Source organism: Dicentrarchus labrax, unplaced genomic scaffold (assembly GCF_905237075.1).
Source record: "Dicentrarchus labrax unplaced genomic scaffold, dlabrax2021, whole genome shotgun sequence".
NCBI lineage: Eukaryota > Metazoa > Chordata > Actinopteri > Moronidae > Dicentrarchus > Dicentrarchus labrax.
The window spans coordinates 30,173,593-30,194,154 of record NW_026136720.1 but is presented as its reverse complement, the minus strand read 5'-3'; the positions used below and the strand labels follow the sequence as shown (position 1 = coordinate 30,194,154).

The 20,562-nt window shown below is 42.0% G+C and overlaps 2 protein-coding genes across 4 annotated transcripts in view; both read right to left on the bottom strand.

Moving 5' to 3' along the window:
- The window catches only part of LOC127353093 (homeodomain-interacting protein kinase 3), a 33,504-nt gene extending 28,780 nt beyond the window's left edge, over positions 1 to 4,724 (bottom strand). For 2 of the 3 annotated variants that reach the window (XM_051382073.1, XM_051382076.1), the window contains exons 1-2: positions 4,360 to 4,724; positions 220 to 1,256 (exon numbers count right to left, since the gene is read on the bottom strand). In XM_051382073.1, coding sequence (XP_051238033.1) covers positions 220 to 1,254 — 1,035 coding nt within the window. In that variant the 5' untranslated portion in view covers positions 1,255 to 1,256; positions 4,360 to 4,724. Of the gene's footprint in view, positions 1 to 219; positions 1,257 to 3,513; positions 3,534 to 4,359 lie in introns of those variants that run through there. The other variant, XM_051382074.1, reaches the window with a different exon arrangement.
- A 5,982-nt stretch (positions 4,725 to 10,706) lies between these two features.
- Positions 10,707 to 20,023, bottom strand: tcp11l1 (t-complex 11, testis-specific-like 1). Its single transcript, XM_051382082.1, has 10 exons — positions 19,704 to 20,023; positions 19,179 to 19,328; positions 17,256 to 17,388; positions 17,043 to 17,163; positions 16,574 to 16,794; positions 16,160 to 16,296; positions 15,257 to 15,435; positions 14,987 to 15,168; positions 14,063 to 14,235; positions 10,707 to 13,955 (listed from the first exon to the last, which is right to left on the bottom strand). The coding sequence occupies exons 2-10, from the start codon at positions 19,318 to 19,320 to the stop codon at positions 13,744 to 13,746; spliced, it is 1,500 nt and encodes a 499-aa protein (XP_051238042.1). The 5' UTR covers positions 19,321 to 19,328; positions 19,704 to 20,023; the 3' UTR covers positions 10,707 to 13,743.
- Positions 20,024 to 20,562: the final 539 nt, after the last annotated feature.

Here is a 20,562-nt window from a genome sequence, read left to right as displayed (position 1 = left end):
AACTTTAGCAATAGACAGTTCTCTAGCATCAAGAAAGCTCAAAAGCTGTCCCTGTTAACCATGTTAATTAGAATGACAATAGAAGCACTGTTCCTCTCGTCATGTGCTGGTGTGATGCCCCAACAAAATTGTAGTCACAAGCAACGAGGTCACCAATTTTCAGCTACAATTTCAACTAAAAACACCGAACTCACACAACAAAAATAAACAAATCCTCACCTCAATCTGTCCCTGGCGTGCATAGGATGGGTGGTTCTTCAGTATTTTGACAGCCACCACTTCATTCGTTCCCCTCTTCCAGCACTTCACCACCTGGCCAAAGGTGCCACGACCCAGAAACTCCAAGACCTCATAACTGTTCTTCAAAGAGCACAGAACCTCATGCTGAACTAACTGATAGTCACCATCTGCTGATCCAGTTCTGGTCACTGGAGCTCCTGCCACTGCCTCAGTACTGCCATTAGGCCTGATTTCGGTCCCATCCACCCCGATTCCCATGCCGGTCACGGCCTCAACCCTGTTGTGTTGAGTAGGCAGTGTCCCTCCACCCCCTACTCTGAGTGTGTCTGCATTGTTCCCTTTGCTGGTTTGCAACATGGCCACAGGGGGAGGAAGTGAAGGTAGAGCAGATACCTCCTCCACTATCTGCATGGTTCCGACGCAGTTGTTCTCCCGCGGATGTTCTCCACCTTCACCTGCCTTCTGTTCACATCTCTGGGTGGCACCTGTGTCTAGAAGGCTGACGTATCCTCCTCTTGCTTGTACTCTTCGGTTTCTGCCCACGTCTTCCTCTGCTCTGATACAGGCCCTCCTAAGTAGCCCGCAGTCCAGGCCTCCTCCTGGTGGAGTTCCAGCACTGTCTCTACAAAGCCTCACTTCCTGTGGGCCTCTGCTCTGGCCAAGAGACTCCTCAATCCCAGCTGGACCGTCCCCTCGACTCTCCCAGCTCTCCTCTCTCTGTAATCCTGCCGTCTGCAATGCCCACTCCTCCCTCTCTCCAAGCTCTAGTTCTCTGTGCAGTCTTCCTGAAACAGCACTGGTTGAGGATGGGACAGCGCTGTTGGGATAGGCAATTCCGTAGTTGACTCCGATCACATAGGTCTTGTGTAGGGGTCGGTGCTGAAAGGCTCTGCTGGTGTTATTAATGTGGTGAGCTTCGTCTTTGTGTCTGCTGGTACCACTGCTGCTGGTTCCTAAGGCACTTGTTTGAGCTGAGTGCAGGTGTGATGGGTAGACCAAGACTTGTGAGGCCATACCTAAACAACAGAAAAATAAATAAAATACAGGCCACATGTATCATATAGTCAAGGATATGCAAAGCTGACACAATCAGGTTTTTAGACTTTAAGATTAGCATTTGCCTACATGATGCTGACTACCTTGGAAATATTAAAATGATGCACTGTTCAAAAACTCTACTAAGCAAAATCTATGTACAGATAAGTGCTGAACTGAACTGGTTCATAGCAAAACAGCATATTCCTATTACATCCTCCGAAGAAAGATTGCGATCTAAAGAAAGCAGCCATAAAAGCTGCCAAGCAAATACACATCTAAGCCACCATGTCACCCTTACTGAAAAGGGGAACTGGCTTATTGTAATGGGAGATGGGGGAAGCCCGTTGCATCTCTGGCGTGTCCCTGCACGCTACACCAGAGGGTCAGTTTCACACAAAGTAGAACCGCAAAGCAAGCAGTACCCCAGGGGGAAATGATACATCATGAAGCATGATCTGTAACTCAGTGACATTTTACAAAAGCACCTACACACCTGATCCCTGACTGATAAACCTTTCTGTCAGGGATTCTACTGAAACTCTGTCTATGACCCAGGCACATTAGTATCGTTACTGTTACTTAATGTGATGACCACCAAGAACAAATACTCAATCCTAACCTGCTTCAAAACCACAATCTGAGTTAATCAAATGATGAAGTAGATTCATCCAAGGGAGACGCTGTGAGCTGTACATACAGTTAACAGCCTATGCAATGCTCCAGTTCAACTGATACAGACACAATCAATAAGATCTCACTTTACCTCCAAAGAGATCTTGAAGACCAATGACGAGGTCATTAAATCTACGTTCAACACAGCCTACAAAATTTAGTTTCTTGTTAATAATGACCAATGTTTACTTATTTTGAATATGTTCAACCATATCTTTACATCTACTTTTAAGAATGACTCATATCTGACATCCGAGTTTACACTCAAAACAACCCACATGCATACGTGAGTAATTTTCAGATGTCTGCCTGTCCTATGAACCCAGTCTAATCATTATCTGCATGGACAAATGACACAGAATTATCCATTCTCTCACCCTCTCCAGTAATTTGACACACAAGCGAGAGAGAAAAAAGCACAGGCCTTGCAACTGAATTGTAATGACCAGAAAACTCAGATCCGTGCATTTAAACAAAAGTTTTATTTTGGCAAATATCTGATTTGTGATGTATTTCATTCCCAAATGCCCAAACCTGAGCTAAAAATAAAAACAAAAATCAACCCCACTTGTTTTTTCCAACTGCTAACACATTCAATACTATCTGATCAGTGTCACACATGCCAGCCATGTCCGTATAGCTAACTGACTATAGCAACAATAATCTTTTACTTTTAAAAAATGTCAAACATGAACGATTTTCCAATTTCAAACACTATTTTTTTAAGTTTATTTCGGCTTTTCCTCAACATTCCTCTCCTTTCAGCAAGTCACGATGCCATGATAACAGGCAGAAAGCAGGCAGGCCTAACAGCAACACTTCCTGAATATTTCCAAACAGAGACATAGATTGTGCCTGACTGGGTTCACACTCAGACTCAGGTGATTCCAGTTTTCAGGCTACATCCCACGTTACACAAAGACACTCAAGACGCTGGCTGTCTTAAGCACAAAGTTTTGTTCGACAAGAAAGGCCTGCTGAGAGCCAGTGGCCTTCCCAACTACTAAAGCTGTCACACACAGGCTCAGACAGGCAGACGGGTGTGCCTCAACGTCAACATAATACACACTTCACTTCTCATGACTTGCATGGGTGGTGAGTTTTATCACATATTCTGCTAACAGAGATTAACAACCACCGTTATGACCAAACTTTTCTTTCAAACTGAATCTTATATGGAAAAACATATCGACCTCACTCTAGTGAGAACAATATTGGCAGTACTAAAACTGAGCTTACTACTAAAATTCTAACTGGTAAATAAATATATATATATATATATATATATATATATATATATATAGAGAGAGAGAGAGAGAGAGAGTTTTTCTTGACAGAATTTACAGACAACACATTGGAGGGTGTAACTAAAATGTCTGCAGGCAAAAAGGAGATTTCAAGATAGCAATACTCTGCCATCGCTACGTAGAGATCAAGACACTTTCTTCATTCATCACCCACACCTGCAAGTCTGGCAAATGTTGGTCATAACTTGATGATGCAACTGGCAAAAGTTAGCAAACGATCTACCACCATATGGCTGGTGCGGTGCAAATATCTCACCCTGTGCATGCCCATCAGTCTCTGAGGGACCCTGGCACGGACACAGCTGTGATACCTCCTGCTCTTTCCTCTCACTGCCAAACTAGGTAGCTTGATATCCCAAAAGGCTACAAGGTTCATGCCTGAAATGGAGAGCCATGACACAGAAGTGTGTGTGTGTGTGTGTGTGCAAGTGTATGTGTGTTTGTGGTGTGTTTCACCACCGTTCAAAGAATGCCAGCTGTACACGCAATTTGTTACTGATCAATCTAGGAGACAGTTAACATATGGGAGGGGTGGTGTGTGTGTGTGTGTGTGTGTGTGTGTGTGTGTGTGTGTTTGGGGGAAGGGCACCACCAGCCCTGACACCTGTTGAAACTTATGTTGTAAGTGACAAGCAGCTAAATAATAGGTGTGTTTTACTATGTGGGATAGGTGATAACTTACTCAATGTAGTTTTACGAACTAAACAGGCCAATGTAAACGTACAGTAAGGCAACTGTTGCGTGTTGTTATCTTTTTACTTAGTAAATTATATTCCTATATTATTTTGTCTATATCTTTACAAGATAACGTTAATGTATTACGTAGTACACAGTTAAAGTTGCTCAAAATCAAAACACAAACAAGTGCATGCTCACAGCAGACCCCTAAATAACTAGTATCAGTCGTTAGCACTAACAAATTAGCTTTCGCTGCTAGCGTTAATACTTATCTGCCAAAGGGAACTAACAGAAGTTGGCTAGCCTAACAGTTAGCAAACAAGCTAGCCATGAGTCCTTTCAACGTTAAAATTATAAAATAGACTAACACAACCGTAGCACAGAAAGCGTACTTGACAGCCAGTTTACATATAAGGCGACATACCTTCAGTAAGACCTGTAAATCATATCACCCAGAGCGTCAAGGAACAGGCTAGCAACGAGGACCCGAACCACAGTCAAATCCTGCAACGGTGCTGCTGCTGCCATCTTGTTCAACGACGAGGAGAGACCGAGCGACTTTTCACACATTTGAAGCTTCAAATAACCGAAATAACTAGCTGTTGCGAAAGCCAGCCATGACCCATGGTTTCGACAGTGGTATCGGGTTTCACTAGGCGTTGCTCTTGTCTCAGTTTAGGACAAGGAGTCCGTCTTTCTAAACTTTTGCATGTTAATGCGCCGCGTCCCCGACGGAGATAGCTGCTGGCTGCTAGCTGTTGCTGCTGGTTCGGTAGCTAGCTTGTTGCTTCTCCGCATGTGTGGAATGTTGGGGAGGGGAGAGAGAGAGAGAGAGAGAGAGAGAGAGAGAGAGAGAGAGAGAGAGAGAGAGAGAGAGAGAGAGAGAGAGAGGGAGGCTATAAATGTCACACACAGCAGAGTAAAAACATTTGACTGCCGTGATATTTCACTCCATTAGATGCATTTATTGTACTTCAAACTTTATGCTATACTGTGTTTATTTAATCGACTGTTGGACTTTATTTCATGTTCCACATTGACTTACTGAGCTCCTTCTGCCTACACATATCCAATTCTTAAATTGTAAATCATCTCATCATACTGGAATATCAACCAGGCAAAATGTCTTGGGACCCAGGTTCATTGCATGTCAGCTGGCTTTGGTAATTTGATTACTACAAATTCATAACGGAGTATGCACGAAATGCAATATTAACCAAAGAGGGCCCTGTAATATTACCTAATGCCTATTAGAGGGTCTAGTTCTAAGACCATTATTTTAGTTTATATTGTGCAAGCATGGGGCATAATTCTAAATATAACTGTGAGATAATAATAAAAAAAGAAGAAGAAGAATAGTACTGAAAAATGGTAGACAAACAATGATAAAAAAAATGATTTAAAATGTCCAGTATGTAACATTTATGAGAATATGTTGGAGGAAATTAAAAATAATATGCATAATTAGGTATGTTAGTGTTTATTCTCCTGAGAATAAGACTCTTTATGTTTTTGTGATCTTACAATGAGACAGTTAAAGCTACAGGTGGCCTTCCATGGAGGCTGCGACGTTGAACCGCCATGTTGTTAGAGTAGAATATAGAAGATACATAAGTCAAATAAAATAATATAAAATTATAGAAATAATCAATAATCAATTAAAGAAGAGTTAAGAGGTTTCAAGAAGTGACTCAACGGTGAATTCAGAACACAAACCCTATGAAAGTGCACTAAAATATGTTTTTAGAGGGATTTGAAAGAGGATGAGGATCTTGCAGTCTGATCTCATGAAGGTTGTTTTTGCGGCTCTAATAGAAAAGGCCTGGTCAACCTTGGTCCTCAGCCTGGATTGTGGAATGGCTAGCAAAGCCATGGTTGAGGACCTCCTAAAGGACACTTTACGCTGCAGGGGGCAATGTGATTTACATCATCACTTGGGCTAATTATTAAAACCTCTCTCTTGCTCAATCACATGCATGCATCAGCAATGGAAATGTAATGAATAATATATACAAGTATAGCCATAAATATAAGAGCTACCAATCATCCCCTTTTGAACTTGAGTGTGATACAAGTTGATATAGTGTGACTGCAAAACCCGAATGCTAGAAAGCTGAACTGTTAGACAAACATCTGTTGGAAATCAAATTTTGTTGTAGTGAAATACTGTGGATGAGTTATTACCAGAGAAAGTGACCAACTGGAAAATGGCTTTAGATAGGCTTATCTCACCAATCTGTAAGGGAACACCTGCTGATTGGGGCTGCCCATGTTTCAGACAACAATGGAAGTCATGTTTTTTTAACTTCCAAATTCATTAAACACTCTCTCTAAAATCCTAAAAAGAGTTTTCCTCTATAGAACGATATATAATATATTGAGTTTCAAGGTGAAGAATTAGGTAGGCCTTATTGAAAACACACATTTGAGGCGAACAGCCACCTTTTCTATGTGTAAATTCGTTCCTCCAGTGATCTCTCCTCGAAACTGAGCTGTTAAAGGTTCCTCACGAACCCCCCAAGCCAGTAAGGTTCCTTGAATATCCCTAGCGTTCCTTGAGGCACTCCTAATTCTAAGTCTGTGTATATCATAATGATTATTTTGTTAACATTAGTGTGTGTGTAAATCAGCAGTTAGGAGCTGTGTACTTGATCTGCAGGAGTGTACTTTATTTTCCTAACAATAACAGCATTGATCACAGCCACCAACACTACTATGGAGGCAAAACATTACATTGCCCTTCTTCAGCAGTAAGCCCCATTGTTGACTAAGCATAATAAAACCCAAGGTATTGACTTCATCATAACTACAGGTTTCTTGAATAACTGAAGCCAAACATTTAACTAGGTCCATAATTCCTTAGGTAACACTAGTAAACTACCCTTCCTTAACTTTATCTTTAAACAACTGTAACACTCAACAACTTGGAAGAAGCTACTAGCACCAGTCCACACTCCTCCCAAAGTCTACCAGTTCATTCATATAAACAAATTACAAATACTGTTTATGTGGAGGCTTGAGGACTGCAGGGCCTGACAGAGTACAGTTCCGCCAATTGGCCCTGATTAGGACTCCACATTCTTTGAGTGGCAGGTGGAGGGGCAGTTAGGGTAAGGCTTACTGATGTTGCTTCTCCTCAGTTGATGGGTCTGGTTGCTCAGTCAGTCCACAGCTCTTCACATATCTAGTGGTGTGATTTGTTGGCCCCATGTGTGTTTGACTAAACACTGGTGCAGCAGTATTCTTTGTCTCCCAAAATATACGATCGTGGGCTATGTTTACCTTGTAAGGCTGCTGATGAACTCACAAGATCATGCCAGAATCCATCTTTCCAGGCTTCAAGCTATGCCACTGACAGTATGTATAGTGGACAGTGCTCCCGGGTCTGTGAAATGAAGATAACGCAGAAGTATCTTAAACATGCATTTTATGTAAAGGCCAGCAGGGGGCAGCTCCACTGGCTGCAAGAAGTCTGATAGCACTGAGCTTATAGAGAAATGACCCAACTTCTCAATTGATTTGTGAGTTCAGTAAACAGTTTTCTAATGAGTTTATGGTCTCCATCGCTAGTTCAAGTCTCAGCATGATGTTCATTTAGTAAATTATGGTCCCATTTAAAGTAAAATAGACGATAAAGTATGCTTTAGGGTGTGGCTACCTTGTCAGTGCCTCACACACAACTCAGATAAAACTGTCAAACTAGGCAGAGCTGATCAAATATGAATTAAGATTCTGCGTTGACTATTTCTTGCTTAAAATCTTTTCAGGTATACTGTTTATTTGTAATATGAGATCGTGTGTGAGCAGGAAAGACACCATTGTTTCCTGCTACGGACAACTTTAAACTGTGCAGTCAATGAGAGCAGCTCAACTCGCAGTACATCACCACCTCTGGCTGGAGAAAAAAAAGTCACAGTGACGGCCATAATGCCAAACTCAAGGCTTCAAAATGGGTGATGTCACGATAAGTTCACACTTGGCCCGTACCACGGTGGTTCAACCAATCAGCGTCATTTGAGGAACCACTTGCAGTGTGACACAACGAGAAGGCAACTGTTCGTTCAATGGCGGCTGCCATAGAGGTTAGCATAGATGCTGCTAGCATCACTTATATCAGAACTGGAGAAAAAAAGGGAAATATGTTTTCGCTTTTCTCTCAACTGGCATACGGTTGCTATGGTTCATCCAGTTTGTTTTTTAAAGTGCCTGCCTTAAACAGTTTCCAAGGACAACTTTCAAGATGGTTCTGTGTAACAAGCCATCTGGCATATTAAATCTTAATGAAGTAAATTTTCATTGGCCCTTTGGTGGAAATTCCTTTCCTTTTTCTTTCTTTTCTTCTTTTGTCTAGTTTAATGTTAATGTTATTTCAGGGGCTTGTTGGTTAGTGGCTTGCACACGGCTCTTAAATCTGCTGGCCTTATGTGGATTTATTGGGGAGTTTCCATATGCTAATTGCAAAATTTCCTGTCACATACACACAATTTAAGATCAAACACCATTCATCAACTTACTAAGGTGGGTAAGTACAGACTTGGCTATCACGTGACATGAATCACAGGTATGATTTTCTCTTTCTCCTCTTTATCGGTTTGTAAAATAAAAGATTCATGCATGACGCCCATTTTGCTTGTGGAAGACAGAGCCCAAAGGGAACATACAGAGCAAACAAAATGGGCCCTGTATGGAACCTTGAGGTACTCCACAAGTGAGGAGTAGAGAAGGAGAGGATAGATCCTAAAGGTCCAGTGTGTATTATTTATGAGGATATATTGACAGAAATTGATTATAATATGCATAACTATGTTTTCATTAGTGTATAATCACTGAATAGAGGAATCATTATGTTTTTGTTGCCTTAGAATGAGCTGTTTACAGATGCCGCTTTGAACCACCATGTTTTAAAACAAGTAGGGATAGGACAAACCAAACACAGCCGTTAGTGTTTTTCACCTGTTCATCGGCCACTGCAGTTTCACCTTCTCTTGGTAGGGTAGGGTGAAGCGAGGGAGTTGCAATCTGCAACTACGACGCTAAATGCCACTGAATCCTACACACTAGTCCTTCAACAGAGAAGGTCCTGCAAGTTAAGTAGGAGGCAAACCACTTGAGGGAAGTGCCCTGGATGCCAGTCTGGTCTTTGAGACAATTTGATAAAATACAATGATCAACCATATCAAAAGCCATACTGAGGTCTGAAAGAATTATGGCACATGTACCAGTCTAAAGACAACAGTAGGTCATTTGAGACTTTGAGAAGGGGAAGACCTAGGAGGATTTATTATAATATTTATAGGTATGTTTTCATTAGTGTATAATCACATCATCATAATAATCATAAGAATTGTTTATTACCTTAGAATGAGCCTTTTATATCTTCAGATGCCACAGGTCATCTTCCATGGAGGCCGCCATGTTGAACCGTCATGTTTTTACAGTAACCCACAACGGACGGAACAAACACTTGCTGCAGATAGGAGTGTTCATGTTTTTTGCAGGTGTCTCCTTTGCTCCTGGAAGGGGAGGGTGAAGCGAGGGAGTTGCGATCTGCAACTATACCACTAAATCCTACACATTACGCCGAGCATGCAGGGATCATACGTGACTGTATGCCCACCAAGGCTCCTCCTCCTCCTTCTTTTTCTTCTTACATTCTTACTTATTAGATTTACTTTGTAAAACTTGCACAGCCGGCTTTGACAAAAATTATGGCAATGCCAATACAGCAAATTTGAGTTTTGGAGAAGAAATATTCAATTACTTTAATTTACTCTTTCTCCACCTCCTTTTAGGCATTATTCACTGAGGGTAAAGGTTTGATAATAACACAGCATTCAACAAAACTGATATGTGAAAGAGGACGTGGGGGACAGGCACATGCATTTATTAATGACAGGGACAACTTGAAAGGTACAGCAAAGGGGGAGAGAGAGGGGATGACACACAGCAAAGGGCCGCAGAATCAAACCCGCTGTTCTGCTGCTAGGGGATCAGCCTTACCACATGGGTTGCACGCTCCACCAGGCGAGCCACCAGGGCAACCCATAAGGGCAACCCATAAAAGAAAAAAAAAGAATCAGTTAAAAACAAGTGACCCTCCATCTCCTAACCAAGCAAGAGAGGTTTGCATCTCAGACTCAAGCAAATGTAATTACAATTCAGGACTAAACATGCCAGCTGTACAAAAGTCCATATGAAAATGTCTGTTTTCTTCACCATCTCATTGTTGCACTGTAATAGGGCTCTTATTACAAACATGTTCTAAATCATCAGCAATAGAACTCAGTAATTTAAGCATTTGCTGTTGTGAAGTGGAAGTAACAATCAACTTTTTGGTTGTTAAGGGCTGCTGCAATTATTATATACTCTGCCTCTACTACATATTAATGATAAAACTCTATTATATCAGATCTTTAATTGGAGTTCTGGCTCCACCTAGTGTCTCATATGTAAACTATATGCAAGCAGTTTGGTAATGATAGTACTGATGAGTCCTTTCAGTCGTTTACACATGATATTAAGATGGTTCTTTGTACCTTCACTAGTCAGAGAACCAGCCAGTAAAGCTGGAGTACAATGTCAGACTACAGCCACCACTAAAGGATTGCAGAATAAAGTGGCTGCTATCAAATCTAAAAGGTAGTTTATTCAAAATGTGTCTCTCAGGCCAAAGAACCACCTGAGAATGTCGTTAGATCCCTCGCTAAAAACAAATCTGATACAAGCAGCCCAAGAAAAAGAGAAAAAAGGATTAAAGAAATGACTGCAGTGTGGGACAAACAATGCTTTATTGGCATGTTGGATGAACAGTTAAAGACAAATATCAGTGTGACTGGTGTGACCAATCAATGAACACATGACGTCATTCTGCCTGGAGGAGCTGAAGATTTGTTACAACCACTGTAAGTACTCTGTGGTGAGTTGAGTGTGTAAAATATGTGTGCAAAGCAAAGTGTCAGTCTAAAGTAAATATTCTAAACATCTTATAAACCATAAGAAATGTTATAAATAAGTTAACAGAATTTAAAACAACTAACAAATAGAACAACAGTTCAAGTTGGTCACAAAACACCAGTCTGGCTTCCCTTCTGGTCATTTTCCTTTGATCGAATATACTTTAAAATACCTTACAGAATCATCTTGCGCACATACAGTGGATACAAAAAGTCTACACACCCTTTATTTTCACATTGCTGTGTGGTTCAAAAATATGGAGTAAGTAAACCGATTCTTGATTTGTCTTTTTTGTGACTTTTGATACCGCTTTCATATCCATATGCTAAATATAAAGCTACAGCTAGGAGTTGAGTTGCTTAGCCTACCAGCACCCACAAGCTCACTTATTAACTAGTTGTAGTTGTACAAGAGAAGTAGACCTGCTGCTTTAAAATGCATTGAATATATATTGAAAACAAAGTGACATAAATGCAGCATTCAAATATGTTGTCTTCTGATTTCAATATAGGCTGGTACAGACTCCAAACAGAAATAGTTTTAAGTTATAAATGAGTTAAAAAGATAAACTCAGGCAATACTTGTTAGGGTAGGTGTTACTTTTCTATGTAACTGAATGGACACTCTCGTTCTCTTTGTTCTTTCCAAAAACCCAACATCTGCCATCTATAGCATGGAGCAATCACTGTGTCCTAACTTGCTTGCCCGTTGTCCTTTCAATCAACATATGGTCAATATTCCGGTGTCTTGAGCTGGCTAACTTTCCTACCTCAAATTAAGCCAGTCTTAATACTTATGCAACAGACAGGCTTAGTTAGACTAGTCTAACCTGACAACTTAAGACCGGTCTAAGGTTAAGCCCCTGGTTATGTTATAAAGATGCTTTTAATACACTGTAAGAAATAAGTAACCAAACATTTTTACTGGTACTCTAACCTAGTAAATCTGACAATCCTGAATGAACATTATTTGATGTCGAGAAAGCTCCACAAGATGTAAAGGTGTACCAAGTCTTTGTATCCACTGTATTTCCTTACAATTGCAGTGTAAAAGACAGCATGCAGTCATCTGTGGTCTTGTTCATGCTATACAATTGCCTAGCTGCTTTGATTAATCGATTAAATTGTGTCAGTAGCACTGACTTTGAAAACTGTCAAGTACTGAAAGCTGTTGCTGAATACTTGGCCAAGGTTACTATTCATAAAATTGTCTGAATGTAGGGAATCAGTCCTAGCCAAACATGGCCTGGGAAATGACTGCCATCTCTGCCAGTATTTAGGAGAGCTTCAGAAGTGTTTTACCCGTTATTTTTGACAGGATCAGGCAGAGCACGTACGAGATTTGTTTGGCAACTTATCTAGGCTACATGCAATTTCCCTTTCAGCTACATCCTTTGTACACTTGTCCGGTCTTACAAAAGGCAGAAATGTCACCATTTTGCAACAAAATGAACATTTCTCTAATAACATGGCCCTGTGAGTTCAAAATACACAAATTAATAAATAAATGAATAAAGTCATTCATATAAATGCAGCTTGTTGTTTCGCCAATACTTCACACTGAATGGTGGGGAAAATAGATGCATCTGTGCATTACTGTATCTGAGGTGCTGCTTAGCAAATCAAATGATTTATTCCCGCTGAAGTAGTTGTATGTAATTTCTGTGGAAAGCACATTCTCGTTAGAATCCAATGCAAGATGAGACATAAAAATAATTGAGTTTCTGTCCAATGGTATCTTTAAAGGAATAGTTCAATAATTTGTGATATAGGCTTTTTGCGTTTTTTGCAGAGTCAGATTAAAAGATCAGGTAACCGGCAGTTGTCAAGACACTAAGGTTGCTAGACTACTAGTAAAACTCACTTTTTTGACCACAATGGATTAGACAAACAAGACAGAACGTGTCATTAATGAGCTTTAGAAGTGATAGCACATTGATTTTGTTACCTTCAGACTGAGCGCGGGTAGCTGTTTCCCCTGTTTCCAGTCTTTGTGCTAAACTAAGCTGGTTGACTGGTAGCTGCAGCTTTATATTTTACATGCAGACATAAGAGTCATATTGATCTTATCTGACTCTCCACAAGAAAGTGAATAAACGTATTTCCCAATGTCAAACTATTCCTTTAATATGCTGATTGCCATCAACACGTCCATGGAATGAGCTCACATCACATGACTCTGCCTGAACAGCGTCTCCTGTCAACGCTTGACAGGTTGAGACACCTCTGGATCGCTCCTAAATACTGGCAGTGATCAGGGAACATTGATAAAATACTTCCAGGCTGCAACACAGAACAAAATGTGTCACTCTGAGAACTGTTGGCTAATGAGGACTGATTTCCTACTCTGACACACTTGATAAAGGCTCTGATCCTTTGTCTTGTTGACTTAATCTTTAATTAGATATTTTAGAATCATTATTGTTTTTTTCACAGTTAGCCATAGTTTTCCTGCCGAAATAAATGTGTTTATACTCCAAGTATGGTAACCATAACACTAAGTATTATTTTAGTATGAGTTCTAAAATACAGGTATTGTATTGGCTCAGATACCAAACTATTTCCAATGATACCCAACCCCGCTAGTAATACTGAACACAACTTAGTGTGAGATAGCTAGATAGGCTTGAATTTTTTTCAAATAAGCAACACTGAGTTAATGCAGCTGGGATGGAAGTCAGTGTTTTTTGATTATATAGTTTTGAGGTGCACACACTGGGGGGAGTTAGCTTTATAGGCTGAATACAGATCAGCTTCCTCAACTCCTTTCTCTAAATCGTAACCGCTACAAAGTGAGGGTGGATGGCAAAACTACAGACCACTCTCCACGCTGCTCTTACTCCACCTTTCAGTGCTTAGGGACTCTCCCCGCCTGTCAGTATTTTATGGAGGAGCTTTTGGTAGAATGGGGAGAAGACCACCTTGTTGTAGTTGACAAGGCGACTGAAGCGATCTGCAAGCTCCTTCAGCTCCTTGCTGACTGGAGCCAAGCCTCCTGGGAGATGAGGAGGGGTCTTATTTTGACTGGATTCCAGGGAAACCAGGAGATAGCTCTGAATCCGAGAGTCTGAGAGGAGAAGAAAAGAGAGGAGAAGACATCTGTGCCACTGCCAAATACACAAAGCACACATTGTGCTGTGGTGTGAAAGACATCATACATGTCACTGTTCTTACCCATCAGCTTGTGCACCGGGTTATCTGGCTGGACGATAGCTGAGATTTGTCCCCTCAGAATGCTCTTTCGGTCAGGTGAAAATGGAGAGTAACCATGTTGGCTTAGACACTGACTCAGCTCAACACAAAGTTTCTCCCCGATGGTCGCAAAGGCTTCGTGTGCACTAAAAGACCTTGGGACAGGCAAAACCACTTATGTTTAGCAATACAACTTAGCTACAAGTTCCAAATGGGTGCATTACAAATATGCAAGTGTAAGACACTTTTTTTGGTAACTTGGTGGCTCCAGTTCAACACTTTTCCTTCCTTGAACTTCTTCTGATAGGTACTGACCTCTGCAGACCGGGGACCCCCCACAAGAGCTGCAGTTCTGGAGATACTCTGACCCAGTCGTCTAGCTATCACAATGTGGCCCTTGTCAAAGTCGCTCAAATCCTCACGCTGCCCATTTTTCCTGCTTCTAACACATCAACTGGAGGAGAAAATGTTCACTTGCTGCCTGATATATCCCACCCACTAACAGGAGCCATGATAGCCAGATAATCAGTGTTATTCACTTCACCTGTCAGTGGTCACAATGTTATGATGATCGGTGTATAGTTTGATGGTAGAGAGTGACAAAAAATGTGGAAAAAGGAAGAAATGGATGATGGGTGTCTGGATTCAAACACGGGCACATGGCCTGCCATGATTTTGCAGACTAAGCTACCATGTACTTAGTCCATTTAGCACCATGTAAATTAAAGCTTTAAGACTCAGTTAAATGAACACATTTCCTGATAAACTGTTACGTTCTTAGAAAATAGTTTGGTTACATTTGGGTCACTACACCCTCCTCCTAATCTGTCACTCCAACCAGTCAGTGTGAGTGAAACATAATGAAATGAAAGATACAAGAGTGACAATAAAAGCACTGGTACTCACGGTGCGTGCATGTCTGCAAGCATGACATTGACAGTGTGTTTAAGAGTCTCCATCAGCCCCGGTAGGCCTGAGATAGCCTCCCCTGTGGTAGTGTAGACAACGAGGAGCACAGAGGAGAGCAGAACTAACCGCTCAGCCTCCTGCTGCATCTCCTGGAACCGATTCTGATCCATCAACACTGTCTATAGAGAGGGGAATACAGAGGAATACAATTTATGGTGGCAGAGACAACAAAGAGACACGACAGGTTTCAGGATTGACAGGGTTTACCTCCGGGAAGGGGTCTGACAAGTGGTCCCACCTCAGCAGGCGTAGATAGGCATGATTATGGACATTAAGGGGGAGGAGTGAAGGAGGGTCAGATGAGGCAGCACTAGAACCATCCGCCCCGGCCTCTCTCAGGCATCTCACTGTGTCCTCAAGCCACTTCTCAGTGTAGTCTAAGGCATCTAAAGAAGAACGGATCATTTCATTTCACTCAACTTTCCCTGGATTCAGTGGATCCTGATTTTTCCAATCATTTGACATGCCAAAACAAAGATATGCAACATCCATCCATTTACCTGCTTTTTGAAGAAGCAGGCCAGATTCATAATTCACACTAATAGCAGGTACTTCAAGGACATTCCATCATTTTTGCACACCAGTAGTCAACAGAAGATATGCTTGGTTTGCTGCATTGTCCGAATCTTGTCTGAATTTTCTAAATAACATTGTACTTTACTTCCGTGAATAAAACAAGCATGTTAACACAGAAATGCATGATGCTTAATTAGAGGTGAACGTAGCTAGAGGAGTTGGTAGACTATTAAGAATGTCCTTACTTTGCTTTACGCTATGCATGGGAAACGTGGCAAGTCAAAGCATTCAACTGTTGCTGAATTTCAGTTGAATATCATAAACAACACCCAGTTTTAGTTTTAGGGTGGACCATAATTTGATAGCTGCAGCGCTGCAATGCTACAAAGAAGTAAAAAAAAAAATGGGACAGAGTTCTATTTTTTCAGATGCAAGCACAAACACAGGTCAGACACAGCTGAACTTCTCAAGGCAAACCTGTAAGTGTTTGAGCAAATGTCTGCATGTAGTTTTAGATCTAGCCTGTCCAATATGCAATTATTAGCATGGTTTAAACATAGTGGGACTCATCTAAATGGAAGATGGATTCCTTACTAGGTTGTTTCTCCAGAAACTGTTGGAACTTGCTCCTCTCATACTCAACCGATTGCTGCATCAGATGAGGCCTGATGCTGCTGACGGCAAAGTTAGCCATGTCCACCTTCATCAGGTCCAACAAGGAGAATATCTGTCTGAGAGGGAGGAGGACAGAGACAGAAACAGAGAGTTATATGTCATGAAATTCTATCCTCTCAAAATATACTATCCAACTGAGCTGGACTTGTTATTCACAGTCTGCATTAAGTTTGGGGACCTGCTAGCTCATTTCTTATCATCCTCTATGACACCGTCACTCCAGAACAAGCCTACTTCTGCACTGTAATGCCCTGGAATGAAATTACACCATCTAAAAATAAACTACAGCCTGAAACATGATGAACTAATAATCTCTCTTGTCTCTTAGCTTACTTGAGCAGAGGCACAATATCACTGATCTCTTTTAGCTTTTTGATGTCCTCGTCTCTGCAGGGGGCGCACAGCGAGCCCATCATCCCAACGATGAACTGGGACAGTTGGCTGATGTCAAGCGCTCCGTTCTCAGCCTGCTGCTGGATTAGAGGCAGGTCCAGAACCTCCTCGATACGGGAGCGCAGACGACCGTGGCCCGGGAGCAAGAAAGACAGCAGTGTCTGGATGAGCGGGGAAATAGAGGATGATTGAAGGCAGCCAAGAGAGACAGAATGACTGAAGAGATACACACTGTAGTATATGTCCATGTATGGTAAAGCTGTGCGGCCATGACCTTCTCAAAATACAAACTACAGCAGGCTCATATGTGAAGAAAGATGGTGGCAGCTAAAATAAGACCTCACATTTGCACACACACTTTGGAAATAAATGGTCTATTTCCTGAATATAGTAAAAACCTCTGCCTCACCTCTTTGATCTCAGCTAACAGTTTGATGGCATGACTGTATGTGGGCGGATCCTCCTTCAACTGATCTTCCAAACAATCCCAGAATGCTTTGTGCATTATCTCCTTAAATCTGTGCTGCAAACTGTACAGGGGACAGGGGGGACTTTTACTTCTACAGCTAAAAAGAACTCAATTTAAAAGACATGTACGCAAAGTATCTGATCAGACTCTCACCTCCCTTCAGGAAGCTCTGCAGGTTTGACTTTAAAAGACTGGTTGACCATTATTTCATGGGCCAAAGCCATGTTGGTCATTCCTTTAGCTGTCTCCATCAGCTCCTCTGCAGAGACGAACCTGGGAGGGCTGGCTGTGAGGGGGAAAAAAAACCTTCTTAAAATGATTTATTCCGACATTATACATAAGAGTGTGCTTTCCTAGAAACCAGAACTTTCATATTGTTGAGAGAAAAAAAACACAAGTCACTGCCAACAAACTGCATTCCAACTAATTTGCAAACAGAGTGCATTATCTCTTACTTCTAAGTGGATTTAGTGTGGCAGTAGCAAAAGCAGACACACACCAGCTTCAAAATGTGTGAATCCCCTCAAGTACGCCTGCTGTCAGTGTATCCACAAAGCTCTGTGTTCTGCACACCTGCCTTACAGCAAAGTTTCTATCGTTTCCCCTAAAGGATAATCCAATTTAGCATGAGCAACGAGTCGTAAATTCCCACTCACACGTCTTCATCTACAAAGTGTAGCAGTACACAAATGCAAAACTTGGGAAACTTGATAGAAATCACAGTGGGAACAATCAGATAATGTAGCTTTTCCTCAATTAGGACTTTTAACGCTAATCTTTTGGGTATAATTAAAAAAATAGGTGTCTTTGACTATGGCATTGCTCCCAACTTTATTTTTATTTTAGTTTTATTTGTCTGGGTTCTGGCTTTGAGGGACAGTTTTTAAATTGACATGCTGGATTTCAGGGGTCAGCAACCTTAGGCATTGAACCATGAGGTTGACTGGGGCTAAGGCAAGCTAAAGCTGATGTCATACTAGACCTCATGGAGAGGGACTTTTCAGAGGGTGTGCCAGAATATTGTGGGTGCTTTGTCTGCTGAACACGTAATATGCCAAGAATCCCATCTAAGGCCCATTAAACAAATCAAACTGCTAGAAATGATGCAACTGACACTAATAATCACTTTACTATAAAAAGCAAAATGCCATTTACTCATAGTGAATATTTCAAGGAAAGCAAACTGCGGTGCTGATAATCTTTAGTTGTACACATTACCGCAACCACGTCAGGCTGGGGTGAACCCTGCTTACGTGACGAACAGATGAGAATTAGAGGAGCTGAGTTGTTGAAGAGTTAAGACAGGCGAGCACTTCAGATAGGAACAGTTTATTTGCCACCGCCTGAAGGAACATGCTTGTGAGGCTGGTGCTTTCCCTCACGAGAACATTAATCTTCCCCTCCGTACAACAGGAGGATTGTTTGTTATCACGTCCAAGTCCGCATGTTTGTGCTAATAAAGAACTGCTGAGGAGAGACTGAGGGACTGAGCTGTGAAGTTTCAGTACGTGATAGGGAGCAGACTGGATCCCAAATGAAATAAAGAACTTGAAAGCTTTGCACAGCAGCAACAGAGGCCAGTAGCAACAGCAGCTTGCTTTGGATGTCCTGCCCCACAGCTGTCCAACATTAGTACTGTCCTGTGTATCCAGGATGCTGGTCGCCTTGACAACTCTATGAGCAGGTGTTCTGGCTTTCTCAGTGCTGACGCATAAACCTCCAAATGGTTGAGTATGTCCAAACAGAGCTCAGCAAAGGGAAGAAGCCCCTCTAAATGTATTATCGATCTGTATATTATCATCTGCATGTATAAATTGTGGTTGAGTGTATGCTTTTTACTTACTCAAGAGGATAAAAAGACATTTTTAAACTGGAAATCTGAGGTTGCTGGCCCCCGTCCAAATCCATGGAAACCTAAATGAATATTTTCATCTGAGAGGACTTCCTCTTGAAGTGTTTATTCCCTTACTCAGTTGAGATATAGATATAGGACAAGGTCCCTGTCTTTAATCAGATCTGTTTCTCTGTGTAGCTGGAGTCTCCCCCCGCCCCCCTGAAAATCAACCCATTTCTCACCTTGAGGAGTGTTCCCTCTGTGCGGGCTCGGAGTATTCGCCCGGACCCTCTTCCTCCCCGTCTCCTCAGAAGCATCCTGCGTCCTCTCCTCCTTCGACCCCTTGTCTGCTTCACCCTCAAGGTGGTCTGCCTCCTTTGGCATGCTAAGGTCTGCAAGGTGACAGATAGTGTTTGATGTTTCAGGTTGCAATCTCAAGTTATTTCAAAAGCTGTAAAGTAAAGTCAGTAAAATGTCCAGTGATCACAACACATGTGACATATGTGTTACATGTAGCAGCAGCAGGGATTTTTCTAGCTCGGTATTTCTATGAGTGTATTTGTAATGTGACGGATTTCATGTTACAGGACAAGCAGAAGGAGAGATGCAGGTGTGTTGTTGTGATCTACAGATGGTGACATCACCTACACTAGCAGGGGAGGGGGAGAGGAGTCAGTGAGACGCCATCTGACTGAGGTGGTAAACAGAACAAAGCCGCATGGTACCGTGGCCGTCGTTACAGTCTCCTCTGCGGTAACGTTACTCACCTTGTAGCCGGCAGCCCCGGGGAAAGAGATGGGTTAGCTGGGTAGCTCAACTTATCAAGCTACTGTTAGCTTTAGCCAGCGTGAACACCGACTCTCTGTCAACAACAACAACAACAACAAAGCCTTGTGACGCAGCTACTCCTTCATAAAGCAGCCACAGCGGAATAATGACTCTCACAGACTTTATTTCCAGCTGCGCCACTGCCAGACACCGTCTTCCACCGGGGGACCGCTTTGTTTCGTCCAACTCGAGCCTATTAACGACGCAGCCCTCCTCTCTCCACAACCGAGCGGCTCTTCCGGTATTGGGTGGGGCTAACATGACGTAACAGTCGAGCCCTCTCCCGCACGCACGCACGCACGCACGCACAATAAACACATTTCTCATCATTACAGAGCAGAAGGTTTCTAGAAAGGGAATCACTGGGAATCACTGGGAATCTGATGAGACTATGGTCCCTTTATTCATCTAGTGGTGTTAAATGTCTACACTACAACATCTACAGCAACCAGGCCCACCACCTTGAGGCACTCCCAAATAACACACACACTACAGCAACCGACTGACCGCGTGGCGGCGCTATACCTGCAAGTCTGCTCAGTAACTTCTGAACAGGCTTTTTTCACATCAGACATTTTGTCATGAAATAGTGTAAACTCAGGTGTTATCACTGATACTCATTAAGGCTCTGTTCCATTTAGGTCAAACAGAGTCAGGGTGCTGTTGTGTATGTGGGCTCAGTGGAAACTCTCTGCTACACTAAATGGAACTGAACCTTAATTGGTATCACTGGTAACACCTGTGTTTACCCTACTATTTCTTGACAAAATGTCTGCTGTGAAAAAGGTCTATTGTACA

Excerpts from the sequence above, each read along its gene's own strand:
- tcp11l1 (XM_051382082.1), bottom strand. The coding sequence starts at position 19,320 with ATGCCAAAGGAGGCAGACCACCTTGAGGGTGAAGCAGACAAGGGGTCG. Across the intron at positions 16,297-16,573 it reads GATATTGTGCCTCTGCTCAA|ACAGATATTCTCCTTGTTGG; the intron begins GTAAGCTAAGAG and ends CCTCCCTCTCAG. Across the intron at positions 13,956-14,062 it reads CCCGGTGCACAAGCTGATGG|ACTCTCGGATTCAGAGCTAT; the intron begins GTAAGAACAGTG and ends TTCTCCTCTCAG.